This window comes from Neolamprologus multifasciatus, chromosome 20 (genome assembly GCF_963576455.1).
Source record: "Neolamprologus multifasciatus chromosome 20, fNeoMul1.2, whole genome shotgun sequence".
Taxonomy (NCBI): domain Eukaryota; kingdom Metazoa; phylum Chordata; class Actinopteri; order Cichliformes; family Cichlidae; genus Neolamprologus; species Neolamprologus multifasciatus.
The window spans coordinates 2,404,431-2,417,686 of record NC_140458.1 but is presented as its reverse complement, the minus strand read 5'-3'; the positions used below and the strand labels follow the sequence as shown (position 1 = coordinate 2,417,686).

Below are 13,256 nucleotides of genomic sequence, written 5' to 3'. Positions count from 1 at the left end.
TTCTCACCTGAACGGGTGCAGACTTCCTCCTCTGTACCTCAGTTTGTTCTTCAGTTTGGATTTGTACCTCAAACACAAACGTCACATCGCGTTTAATCACGTGCATGAATCTAAAACTGTGGCGTGCACGTTTCTGCTACTTACAGATATTTACTGCAGTCACACTCCTGGGGGCGGGCCTTCTTCAGGTGACCTCTGACCTCTCTCAGGTTCTTTATCTTCGTCTGCAGAGTCTCAATCTGAGAGAAAGTCACAGGTATCATTCAGGGCCACTAATAACATTCTGCAGAAACTTCTGCGGCGTCAGGTGTGAGCTGGGATTTTTAAAACAAGCGTCACTGCTGTGAGTCTTTTTCACTCTCTAACTTCCTGTTTTGATTGGCTGGGTGAGCACGACTGCTTGCCTAGATGCTGCAGATCTTGTTAGCTGGATGAACCAATTAGTCCTATTTCATTCATTTGCATCTCCCAGGTTTACCTGACAGGTGTGCCGTGTTGTGCACACCTGTCAGGAGCTGTGGCTGCAGTCCAGCAGACAGCAGCATCCTGGTCTGTAGCAGGAAGTTGTAAACTAATGAGGTGGAGAGAGAGAGGAACCCGGCACACTCAGTTATCTGTCACAGAATCATTCACCCGGAACAGCAGCAACAGTCTGCACAGACACGGGAACGCTAACATGCTAATGTTATCCACACTCTGCACATCCCAGCAGCTAGAATAGGATCAGATCAATGAGCAGAGTAATCACTGGTGTAATTACTGCGATCACTGACTTTTAAATGTGCCCTGTGTTTAACCGTTCCCATTAAATCGTGCTTAATTTGGACTGTTTTCTTACTTTTATACATGACGACTAATTCGATTTATTATTCTGCTGCTTTATAAACCGACTCCACGATGCTTGCCTCACACATGCACGACCCCGGGGTTTCGTTAGGTCGGGCGTACGGTGCAGAATCTGTGCCTGATCAAACATGCAGATGGATCGTGGGGAGGCGGAGCGGCTCAAGCACTTTATGAACATCCTCCCTCCAGCTTTCAGAAAAAGCTGAGTCAGGAGCTTCGAAGCTCGAGGACGGTTCAGTTTAAAGGGACAAGAGCAACTGACTGATTCAACATTTCAGCACTACTGTGTCTGCATGTGACTGCGGGATGTTATTTCAGGTGGAAACATCAGTAAATAAACCAGAGCTTCAGGGGGTAATTCACAAAAACCTTTAAGCAGGAGACTGGGGTTTAGGTACCACAACTACCTTTGGAGAAGGTCAAGTTTAGATTAAATTAAAGCTTTTAAAAAAGTTGTTTTAAAATCTGTTCATAGTCACTAAAGTTGTGAAGTGTTTTGGTTGTTGGCAGCTTAGTTTGTTGAACCCAGAAGTCACAAGCGAGTGATGAATCTCACCGTGAAGCAGTGATAGTGACCTGTCAATCACAAGGTAGGGCGGGCCTAAAATGTGCCTTCCTTCATGTTTTTGACTCAAACAGGTTAGAAATGATAAGACTTAAAACAAAAGAAAGCAAAACCATCAGCAAAGTGTTTCCTCAGGTCAGAGATCAAATACAGAAGAGAAACAATGCACCTAATGCACTTAAATGGGCTTCATGTCCACCTCACATGCGGTTTGTGGTCACATCAGTGCAGAGACGCTAACTCGTGCTGCTGTGTGGCTTTTGCAGAAACGTGAGAAGGACGTTACCTCGTGGTCGATATGCAGCTTGTGGTCCTTCCAGGCCTGCAGGGACTGATACACTCCCGTGTCACACTTCACTGTTGCATTAGCCAGGATGGAGCATCTGCAGGGAAACAGATTTAATATCAGTCGTGTTTGGTTAAAGAGCATCGTATCATAACACGGCAGATTTTAAACCAGAACGAAAAAAACAAGCATCACTGACCGGTGAGTGACTTTGACAGAGTTGGGTGTGACCACGGCGTTGGGATCTCCTCCCATCCCGCTAAACTCGTCCTCAGACTCGTCTCTCATTGGCTGATCCCAGCCTGCCAGGCTCTGGTTTCCGGGGTAATTGTTCGTCATGGAGAGAGAGCGGCTGTAACGGTTCCTGGAGTAATTCTTCAGGGTTTTGAACTCTGACAGACAAACACAATCAAGCTCATCACCTCAGCGAACATCACCACTGAGAAGAAGAAGAAGTTTATCATCACACTGCTCTTGCCCTTCACAATAAAATCCACTTCCTGCAGTCTCTAAGTACACGTTTACATGCCTCAGTGTTACAGTAATGGCTAAACTAAAGCTCATCAAATATCTGCATCTCTACCACCATAAGGGTGATGCAGTGCTGTCCTCAGACATTAGAGGTCAGCATCACACCACAAAGCTGCGGCCTGAGAACAACAGCTCTGAAACAGGAGAAACCAGGTTATCTCTCCTGGAAATCTAAAAACATCTTCGCTCACAGGCTCTTCACAAGAAAATTAAAGGAAAGGTTGGAAGCTCTGGTGGCAAACTGTTGGACACTGACCTAAAAATAACTTCTTTATTCGTTACACAGACGTAAGAGTCAATCTGTTCCTGCTTCAATTTAAGGAATTAAGAAGGAACATTTCACCATGTGTGCTTGCTGTGTGCTAAAACAAACCCAGCCTCGTGCACAACAGTCACTGCTCCGAGTGGTACTGTGAACAACAGCTGCAGGACTTTCCCAGTTAAATTTCTGCTCTAATGTGACATCTGAACAAGTCTGACAAATGGATTATTTAAACATGTGGGCCTCCAACCACAGAGTTCAAAGTAGCAATCCATCAGACACAGGATCAGCCAAACACACTGCTGAACTCGGAGATAATGATCCGAACCATGACAAGAGCGTGCACTCCTCTACGACCGCAACGAGCCGCCTCAAACGTGTCATCAAACGTGTCATCAAACGTGCCATCCTGGCGAGATGAGTTTGTCAATCAGAGGAGTGAAAGCTGACACGTCTGAGTTTATGCACCGTCTTTCTCTCTGAGCACACACAGCCATGCTCATATCATCTCATATGAACCGCGGCTCCTGTTTCATGACAAACTTATTACCACAAAGCAGCGACAGCTCTGCTGAAAAAAATGAAAGTTTAAAATCAGAAGCAATCAGCAGCTGGAAAATTAAAAACTGCAAATAAGTGTCATGCAAAAACATTTTTGTACTATTTTCCAAAAGCTCTGACATTTCTTTGGTGAGTATGACCGGCACTAATGTGTCATATCTGCAGGAGTTTGTCAGACGTGTCGGTGTGCAGGTGCTCGTTTGAGTTATTAATCATTGGGATTAAAACATCTGCGTACACCAGTCATCCACAACAATGAAACCACTGTAGAGTCAGTAACAACAATCATCTTGTCCTGGCACTCTTTTAAACGCATCATCCAAACGTATCCGATCATCCCTTCGCATCCTGCAGACACCGCGAGCAGCATGATGACACAAACCCCACCACACTGCAAAAAACAAACAGCTTGAGAAGCACAAAATCTCCAAATCACAGCCCAGTCGAGGCCAAGCAGGACGTTCTGGAACGAGTCTGCGAGGGCCTCGTCCGCACGCCGACAGGTCAGAATTGCTCTGGCGGCACACATCGGAAGCCAAAAACTGTCATTCAGAAACCAAGTCAATGCCTACAGACGCCCATTTAAAATTAGCAAATTTACAGCGTTAAAAAACTTGTTTACAGACGTTTGGACCACCATGGACAGTTTGGTGGTCCAAACTGAGGACAGGTTGTTTTTTTTATAAACTATCCACTTGGATACAACTCGGGTTTAAAATTCAAACCATTCAAAGAAGTTTCTGCTTCAGTTTTGAGATTTTTGCTTATTTTAGCTAAAAAACCTCATTCTAACGTCGTGATCGGATCCAAAAAACAATATGGCAGCAGCCAAAACGTGAACATGATTATGGATGAAACTTAATAAAGGAATCAGAGAATTCCAGAAAAGCTGCTAAACTTCTCACACATGGCGCTCAACAGTTTTCCATTTTAAACCCAACACAGAATTATGGTGCATGCCTAATAATCACTGCTGCCCCCTGGTGGTCTGAAGCGTTAACACTCACTCTTTTTGGAGAAGAAAGGCTTCTTGTTGAACGGCTTCATCATGGAGGGTCGAAGGTTCAGAGGTCGCAGGTCACGGAAATCGCAGTCGCAGGCACCAGAATTTGGAAGGTACAGTTGAGACTTGATGCTGATTGGACGCTGACGGCCAATCACACCCCTCTGGAAGCTCGTGGCCCCTCCTTCATTCTTACATTTGAAGAGGCGTAGCTTCCCCGTGGCGTCCTCCACACACTGCCACTTCTGCACACACAAAATCGAGCGCGAGGAAATATTTTTAACAGTTCAGAGGAGCTGGTTTAGTTTTCCCAACATCAAATGTTAGCATACAAAAGCTCCATAAATAAAATATAAATAAATACTTTAACGCGAATATTGAAAGCTGGAAGTTAAAAGGGAAACGGCATCCTGATGATCGTATAAGGATTATCTTCAGGCAGGATGTGATGTCACATATACAACAACTTACAAAAGATGCAACAATAAAGTTCACGAATCACAAAATTAAACCTCAGAATTAATTTACAACAACACGCACGCTTAACAAAAGCTCTTGTTTGGTCCACTTGGTTCGGTGTAGCGCCGTAATCACACTGAGCGAGGGAGGCAACTGACTGCTGCTGGTCTTGGATGTCAGGCTTTGATTTGTTCAGGTCGATGAAATTTTGGATTGGGGCTAAAGATCCTCACATACATCGGGCCATGAACAGCCGACGTGAAACAGCAAAATCTCCAGACGCTTACGTGCAGCAGCTCAGAGCTCCTCAGTCTGCAGGGAGAACGAAGTCTCCAAGCAGAGGCTCATTTCAGCTCTTTGACTCACAGCCTGAATATCAAACCAGCAGATAAATCAGACGCTTTGCCCGACAGCAGAGTTCTTTGTTGAGTCTGGCATAACGCACCTTATACTCATTACTGCACAAGGCCTCGTACGCCATCCTGTCCATGTGACTGAAAAAGACCCTGAAATACTTCTGTGGTTGGGCCGTTAACTCCCAGCAACAATCAGTGATGATTGGCTGATTATCCAAATCTTATATTAAATAAGGTGACATGCACGTGATTTAAACCGCTGATTACGGCGATACTCCAGGGGCAGCAACCAGGGACACCCGAGCTTCAACACGCCAGACTTGCACTGAGTGGCGTTCGTAGGTTTGAAACATGAGTGGTTTCCTTTTACACATCAGGTAAACGCTGATTACACAATGTTTCCAGGACAAATCACACTGGCTTCTTGTCTGCTCTCTGCCACCGGCTACAAAATCCTCGAAAGCTGTTGTGGAACCAAAAAGAACAAAATAACAAAGCTTCCATTTTTCTCCGATCGCTCCTGCAGGATCCTGATAGAAGCTATGAAAAGAGTCACTTTACTAAAGGAGGTAAAGACGAGGCAGAGAGCCTCTGAAAACGAGAACCTTGGACAGGTGTTTGAGAGCTTCGTGACTCGTGAGGGTTCGAAACGTTCACGTGGATTTGCTTTGATCAGCACGTAACAAACCTGCCGAGCTTTGAGTGAAGGCGGTAGGAAAGGCGAGCCTCGTAAACACGTACGATACATTCAGAGTCTTCTTTTGCTTTCAGCACCGGCTGCATCGTGACTGTAGTTGTTCATTAGAAGATTAGCGTGACCCGGATGAATTCCGACTGTTGCCCTGAGTCACTCACGCTTATTAAAGAGCGACAAATGCCTGAATTATTAAGTACACACACACATGTATGCAGTTTTCTTGGGGCTGTTTATCACAGCAACCCAGCAGCTGGCAGACTCTGTTGCTAAGAGACTAATCAACTTGCTAAAGGGATTTTTCGACAAGTGTAATTAACCTCAAACAAGCGTGAACACAAACACAGTGACACAGCTCTGAATGTCTGGCAGAAAAGTTTCTGTTGTGCTGTCGCATCTCGATTCTCTCCACGTCTCTTTGATGCTGCGGCATTCGGCGAGTCCATTGTGTTCTGGTCGTTCCAGTCGTTACTGCAGTTATTGTGTGTGTCGGGTTTACAGAGATGACATCTGGTTTTTCATCTCTGCGACACAAGTCTACCCGGCTTCTTTCAAGTCTCTGTTTATTGGAGCGGTAGCCATCCCAGCTTTCCCGTCTTTATTCCAGAAACAGCTTGTTACTGAGGACTGCACAGACCAAAGAAAAACTGCATCGGGAAGAGTGCAAACTTTATAGTCTGCATGTTCTGTCAAAGCGAAGCAGGAATAATGAGCAATGAGACTGTGATTGAAGCCACAGGATCAGGAGTGACGACAGGATCGTAGAAGTAACACGATGAGACTGGCAGTGGAGGAGCAGTTAGGAGTGCGGAGAAATTAAACATATGGGGTTCGGATTTCTGGAAGTTATGGAGTTGAGAGTAAATAGCACCTGGATGAAGTGATTAGACGAGGATTAAACAGGGATTAAGAGTAAATCAGTTCAGTTGTGAACAAAATGATGGGATCAGGAAGAAATGACTGGATCGAGAAACGTAGCGTCCCGAGTGAGGAACGAAACGATGAAGTCACGACTCAAATAATGAGATGAAGACTAAAGTAAAGTGGTGAGGTGTGCTGTAAACAACAACAGGAACATTATTCTGGAGTAAAATAGGAGTGTGCAGAACAAAGCAACGAGATGTTGAATAAAGCAATCCAGCAAAGGGAACATTTACTGGATTATGACTGAGGAATGGAGTGAATGTGATAATGTGATGTGAATGAAATAATAATAAAAACGAGTAGAATCAGGAATAAAGTCTCAGATCAGAAGTTAGAAATGGGATGTGAGGATATTGGGAAAATAATAAGGTTTGAAAGAACGATTTAATGGGATTGGGAGCGGAACGGAGCACAGAGTAGGATTCTGGAGTCAGGAAAAGGATAAGAGTCATTTAAAAGAGTGATAATGGGACCAGGAATGGGTTACCAGAAGGAAGTTTACAGAAAAAACAAGGAAAGGGAACGCTCCAAACAAATCTGATCTAAAGTGTGTGTGGAGCAAAGGGTTGGAATAAAGTACTGCAATCAGAGTTAAGTAATGGGATCAAAAGTACAGAAATGATATGAGGAGTCAAGTGAGTTCAATGGAGCCAAATTTATAGGAAAACTGATAATTTTATGAGTGAATTTGATTAATTTGGTGAATGGAGTGAAATAAGGTTTCTGGAGAGAAGTGAAAATTAGGAACATATTCTGGAGTAAAGTTAAGACTGGAGGTAAGGTAATGCAATCAGGGACACGTAATGAGATCAGGAGTCATTGGATGCAAACTCAGTGAAACTCATGACTGAGTAGAATCAGGAAAAATAAGGTATTCCAGAGTAAAAGAGAGGAATAAGATTATGCATTGAGGAATAAGCAGCTCGAATAAAAAGTAGAATAATAACATCAGGAGTGAAGTCATCGGATTCAGGAGATTATAAAAAAATCTGACTATTGTTGTGCAAGGATGGAGAAGGTGATGCCTTTGGGAGGAGTTCGATCAGGAGTCGAGGAGTAAACGAATCAGGAGTCGTACTGTACCTGTCCCGTCTGCTGGCAGGGCGTCTGGTACTCGGCTCTCTGACAGAGGTCTTTCACTCGTTGGCGTTTGGGCAGGAAGTTCTCCTCCTGCGATACTTCCTTACCTTCGACGACCTGGTGGAGCAGCTTCCTGTAAAAACGTCAAACAAGCAGGGAGGAAATCTGCATGTTTAATGAATTCATGAGTCAAAGTTAATAAAAGTTTATTTTGGCATTTTTTATTTATGCATTTCTTCTGCCTGAATCAAGAAATCTGTTTTTTTCTGTGTAAATGCTTCGATGGCCTCGAGCGTAGGGTCGCTGCCACGGAGACGAAGCCAGCGAGCGACTCACTCGAGAGTTCTTTACAAACTTTTAAAAGCTGAGAGTTAACCTTTAGCCCTCCGTTAGAAGAATATTTGACTGAATCAAAGCTTAATGATGTGTTTAAGCTGTGATTAATATCTGTCTGAGTTATTATGTAAACACTTTTTACTAATTAACCAAACATCATCGAGCAGATCTGCTTCCACCGGGTGGACGACACCGGCTGCACGTCCATGACTCAGGGACAGCAGTTCTAGCTGCCGTGTTTTCCCAGCAGTGAGAGCAGCTGCTGTGTTACACTCTGCACTGTTATGTGTTATATTTTCCCAAGCAGCAGCAGCAGCAGCAGCGATGTGTCGTCTTTACCCTCTCTCCACCAGGAACGAGTCTCTCCACACCTTCGGCTTCTTGTTCACTTGAAACCTGAGGAAGAGGATGAAAACAGCGAGAATCAGAATTCCTGCACTTCTGCTATTTTTAACCCACAACCAACACTGTCGCACCTCCGCCTGTCTTCACCTCACCTCACCTTCTTCTTTTTTCACGTCGACTCATTAAGCACGACTGCCTTTACTGAAGCGGCGTCTGAACGAGCTGCTAAATGTGCATCGCTGCTTCATTTTACACCCCTAAACTTCGGGCTGGAGCTCCTCTCACGGCCACGTCAGGAGCAGCGAGTTCATTTCAGTTCAAATCATTGAACATTACACACATTTATCCCCTCATTAAGCGCGCGACTCCATCTGGTTTCTATTCTGGGATGTTTGTAACGTTAACTTTCAGGAACAACATTTTGATTTTCCTCCTACACTTAAAAGAACAACCGCAGTGGAAACGACTGCAGGACTTTTTCCAGTCGTCTTCGTCTCGACTGATTCACAGAATAAACAGCACAGAAAGACACAAACATAATAATGAGGCTGCGACGAGGATTTACACACAAAGGCGGTGGAAAATGTTGCTGCTCGATGTAAAAGCTTGTCTCCAAAGTTTGAAACACACTGAAGAAGGGCTCATTTAAGTTTCCAATATGACAGCAAACAACTAAATATTTGGATTTTTTTAGTTTTACCTTTAACATCCAAACCAGTTGCCAGCGCAGCGCTTAGGTTTAGGGTTGGGTTGAACTTTAGCCACAAGCTGGGAGTAGTGATGGTAAATTTGATTCTTTTTACTGAATCGAGTTTTAATGAGTCACTCACCAAAGTGAATCGGGTTTTTTCACTGAGTCAGTCGACCAGAGAGTGCAAAAAATGTACATTTTCACTCAAACTTAATTTGTTTCTCTTTTCATGTAAATCCTACTGCTAAGATGAATGATTCTAAAAGAAAACAACTATTTTATAGAGCAAAAAAGAGCAAAAACATTTCTAAAATTAAGCAATTTCCTATCAAAATTGCTTAATAAACATTTATTTATTTTTAATTTAATTTAATTTTGTTTTGTTTTGTTTTGTTTTATTTTATTTTATTTTATTTTATTTTATTTTATTTTATATTTTATTAGTATTTTCCTTAAATGTGTTAAATATATATTTTCTCATCTAAATGTCCACTGAGCTGTGAGCCAGGGGGCGGTAATGCGCCTTAACATTGGTTGCCAACCAAGAAGAAGAAGAAGCTGTGAGCCAGGAGCAGTGTTGCCAACTTAGCGACTTTGTCGCTATATTTAGCGAGTTTTCAGACCCCCTTAGCGACTCTTTTTCTAAAAAGCGACTAGCGACAAATCTGGCGACTTTTTCTGGTATTATTGGAGACTTATTTATGACGACTTTTTGACGTGAAAACGCATATCGCTCTTACTCTCAACAAGCAGCGGTGCTGCCGTGGGCGCCTCACCCGTGCCAAAGTGCTCACGGGTGGAGGATAGTCCTCCCCCAGCTGCTATCAGGGCAGGAGACGTTCACACCTGTGCGTCCAAACGGCAAATGAATCGCGCATGAGCGAAGCCTCTGCTCCCCCACTGACTGTAACGCAGTCAGTTCTTCTTTTACTGTTATGCTGTTTTGTGGATCACAAGGTTTAAAACTACTTATAAACACACACAAAGTAACTCCACCAGAGTGCCAATTTCGGGTCACTTTTGCCCGGATAAAGGAGCAGGTTTGGAATTGTGACATTAAAAAACAATAATTGCTAAAAGAAATTAAATTTGTAGTTCTAAATAAATTCTAAATGCATTTAGGACGTTTTTTTACTCACTTTATGTCTCTTCCACGATGTTATTTCTCTCTCCAACAACGTAGGTTACAATTACATTAGCATGACCAATTATGCAAATTAGGTGATGACGTCATTTAGCGACTTCTAGCGACTTTTAGGACAGCCAATAGCGATTTTCCTTACTGAGGAGTTGGCAACACTGGCCAGGAGGGAGGGGGTGAGTAGCTCAAATGTGCTGTTAGCATGTTAGCAGAGCGATGCTACTGTTAGCACCGAGGAGCTATTTTCTTGATGTGAGCTTCTACTCAGGGTTTTTTCTTCCAGTTCAGAGCAGAAATGATTTTGTTAAGATACTGGATGTTGTGTTTTTCTCCACAATTTTAATTATAAGCTAGATACATTGCTGCTAACAGCAACAGGGATGAGTCAGTTGAGCTTGTGAATCATGATTCATGAGTCAGTAAAGTGATTCTCGAGTATTGAACGATTCGTTCATGAATCGCGCATCACTAGCTGGGAGATGCTAAACACACCCTGGCCAAACGGAGCTCATAAGATTTTTGTTTCTTATGTGAAAACATGTAGAAAGTCTGTAAAAAGTCAGAGAACTAAATCTAAGTGTAACTATTAAGAAGCTGCTGGTGACCTGAAGGACAGCACCTTTATCCACCGATTCTCTGCTGTTCACAATGGTTTAAAGACATGGAAGCAACAAGTGGGAGCAGAGCTGTCGAGTCGCCTCACGTCTGAGGCCACAGCGAGTTCACAGACAAAATCCCTCCGGCCTGTTGTGTGTCTGCTCCGGGCAGAGTTGGGCACGTTCAGAAGCATTCCGGTCCAGGCATTGTTGTCAAATTCCCAACATCCTTATTTTAAACAATTTTTATCATTTAGTTTCTTTTTATACGTGAAAAACAGCATAACACTGATCCTGGTGTTAGCTCAGGCAGACCATGAAGGCCAACTCAGCTGTGGCAAATCAGCTGACCTCGGGGTCAGCCCACATCAGCTGATGGCGCTGCTAATACCCTTTAAAGCATCTAATTGGCTGTCTTATACAGGGCACGCTATTTAAGCGGCTTGTGGAGGCGGGTTGTGGTTTCTAGGCTCAGTCGCAGGAAGCAGAGGTAGAGCAGTGTGTCTGATGAGGAGGGTGGGACGCCTGCTGGGGACGTCTAATTAACCCCTCCCCCGGCAGCATGGAGATTGTAGCAGATGAGAGACAGGAGATGCTCAGCGGTGAGTCTGAGAGCCAGTGCAGCACAGCAGGACACAGAGTCAGAGACTGTGTGAAAAGTAATGTTTGAATAAAACTGTGAAAGGAACTGTGGAGAGCTCGCAGCAGCAGCCGGTACACTGCTTTAACCTGCCCACAGGTACTACACATCTGCAAGCTGCTTTGCAACCATACCCACACCTGCTTTTTCATGCTGCATCTGTGACTGTACAGCTGCTGAAGTCTGCTCACATGTGCTGGATGTCTTTCTGTTGCTCTTCCTGCCTGCAGATTTCAGCAGTAAAGGATCCAGAACAGACCCATTTCACCAAATGCACCCTCGTTATCAGGGGGCTGTCTTCTTGTTGGCTCTCCAGTGCAGCTGTCGATACTATCATTGCCATTATAGCAGACCGTGACAGACTGGTGTTCCACTTCTGCCCATCTACGAGTCTGAACTGGCTAAGCAGAAGGAAATGGATTGATGGAAAACATCAAACGCCTTTTCACTACACTGCTATTGTTTAACAAGCAAACACGTTACCACAGTCAGATGAAGTCCAGGTCAACAATAAACTGGCACAAATAAAAATATGATTATTTTTGGTCAACAGGAGCTGCAGCGTGGAAGACTAAACTATCTGTAAATGCCTGCACAGTATCTGTTCTCATGTTTGTAGCACAACAGGACCCTCTTTCTTTATTTGTTGGCTGTAAACTGCTATCAGTCACTGTTTTGTCCTGTGCTGCTCCTGAAAAACACCTAGAATCTATAATCATGTGCTTGTTGTGAGCTGTTAGCTGCTGCAAGGCGAGTCTGGTTTAATTCTCCTAACTGCAAAGAGCAGACTGTTCTGGGAGAATCTGCACAGAATCAGTCCATTATTCTGAATAAACTCTCTGTAATCAGTCTTTCAGCTACTGTTGGTGTTTCCTCTGTACCTCACAGACAAGAAAAAGGGAACAGCTGCTGTAAAGTTCGACTCTATTCAAATGTTCAGACAGATATCCTCAGAGGCTTCGGTGTGCTGCAGAACTGAGAGTACAGCTAAAAACGCTGCGTTTCAAGTTTAAAGACACATATCTGGTTTGATTTGAATTCAACAACATGAAAAACACAAAGATACGGCTGCATCACAACATGTTTAACCGGAAAAAAGACAAACAGCATTTCTGCTTGTACGGACAATGTTTTAGAAGACTTTAATTTCTGAACTATTGTCCTCCTTCAGCTGCAACATCCCCCAAGTCTCTGACCTGACCTGACCTCAAAAACCTTTACTACTCGAACCCTCGTGAACCTGTGCAGTTTACTGAAACTCAGGTCCATCCATCCCTCCCTCCATCCATCCATCCATCCATCCCTCCCTCCATCCATCCCTCCCTCCATCCATCCATCCCTCCCTCCATCCATCCATCCATCCATCCCTCCCTCCATCCATCCATCCATCCCTCCCTCCCTCCGCTCATCCATCCCTCCATCCGTCCATCCATCCCTCCCTCCGTCCGTCCATCCATCCCTCCCTCCGTCCGTCCATCCATCCATCCCTCCCTCCCTCCGTCCATCCAGCCATCCCTCCCTCCGTCCATTTATCCCTCCATCCCTCCCTCCTCCCTCCGTCCATCCCCCCTCCCTCCATCCATCCATCCATCCCTCCCTCCCTCCATCCATCCCTCCCTCCCTCCGTCCGTCCCCCCTCCGTCCATCCATCCATCCGTCCATCCCTCCCTCCCTCCGTCCATCCCTCCCTCCATTTATCCCTCCCTCCCTCCCTCCCTCCCTCCGTCCATCCCTCCCTCCCTCCCTCCGTCCATCCATCCATCCCTCCCTCCGTCCATTTATCCCTCCATCCCTCCCTCCCTCCCTCCGTCCATCCCCCTCCCTCCATGCATCCATCCGTCCCTCCCTCCCTCCCTCCCTCCATCCATCCCTCCCTCCCTCCCCTCCCTCCCTCCGTCCGTCCGTCCGTCCGTCCATCCATCCATCCCTCCCTCCATCCA

The 13,256-nt window shown here is 44.8% G+C and overlaps 1 protein-coding gene across 13 annotated transcripts in view; it reads right to left on the bottom strand.

Moving 5' to 3' along the window:
* sulf2b (sulfatase 2b) overlaps positions 1-13,256 on the bottom strand; it is a 118,733-nt gene that overhangs the window by 12,520 nt on the left and 92,957 nt on the right. For all 13 annotated transcript variants that reach the window (XR_014871700.1, XM_085147235.1, XM_085147242.1 and 10 more), the window contains 7 exons: positions 8,243-8,299; positions 7,571-7,700; positions 4,059-4,299; positions 1,897-2,089; positions 1,698-1,794; positions 145-239; positions 8-67 (listed from right to left, as the gene is read on the bottom strand). Coding sequence is in view for 12 of the 13 variants with exons in the window: in XM_085147235.1 (XP_085003361.1) it covers positions 8-67; positions 145-239; positions 1,698-1,794; positions 1,897-2,089; positions 4,059-4,299; positions 7,571-7,700; positions 8,243-8,299 (873 nt within the window). In the remaining variant the exon portion in view is untranslated. The remainder of the gene's footprint in view (positions 1-7; positions 68-144; positions 240-1,697; positions 1,795-1,896; positions 2,090-4,058; positions 4,300-7,570; positions 7,701-8,242; positions 8,300-13,256) is intronic.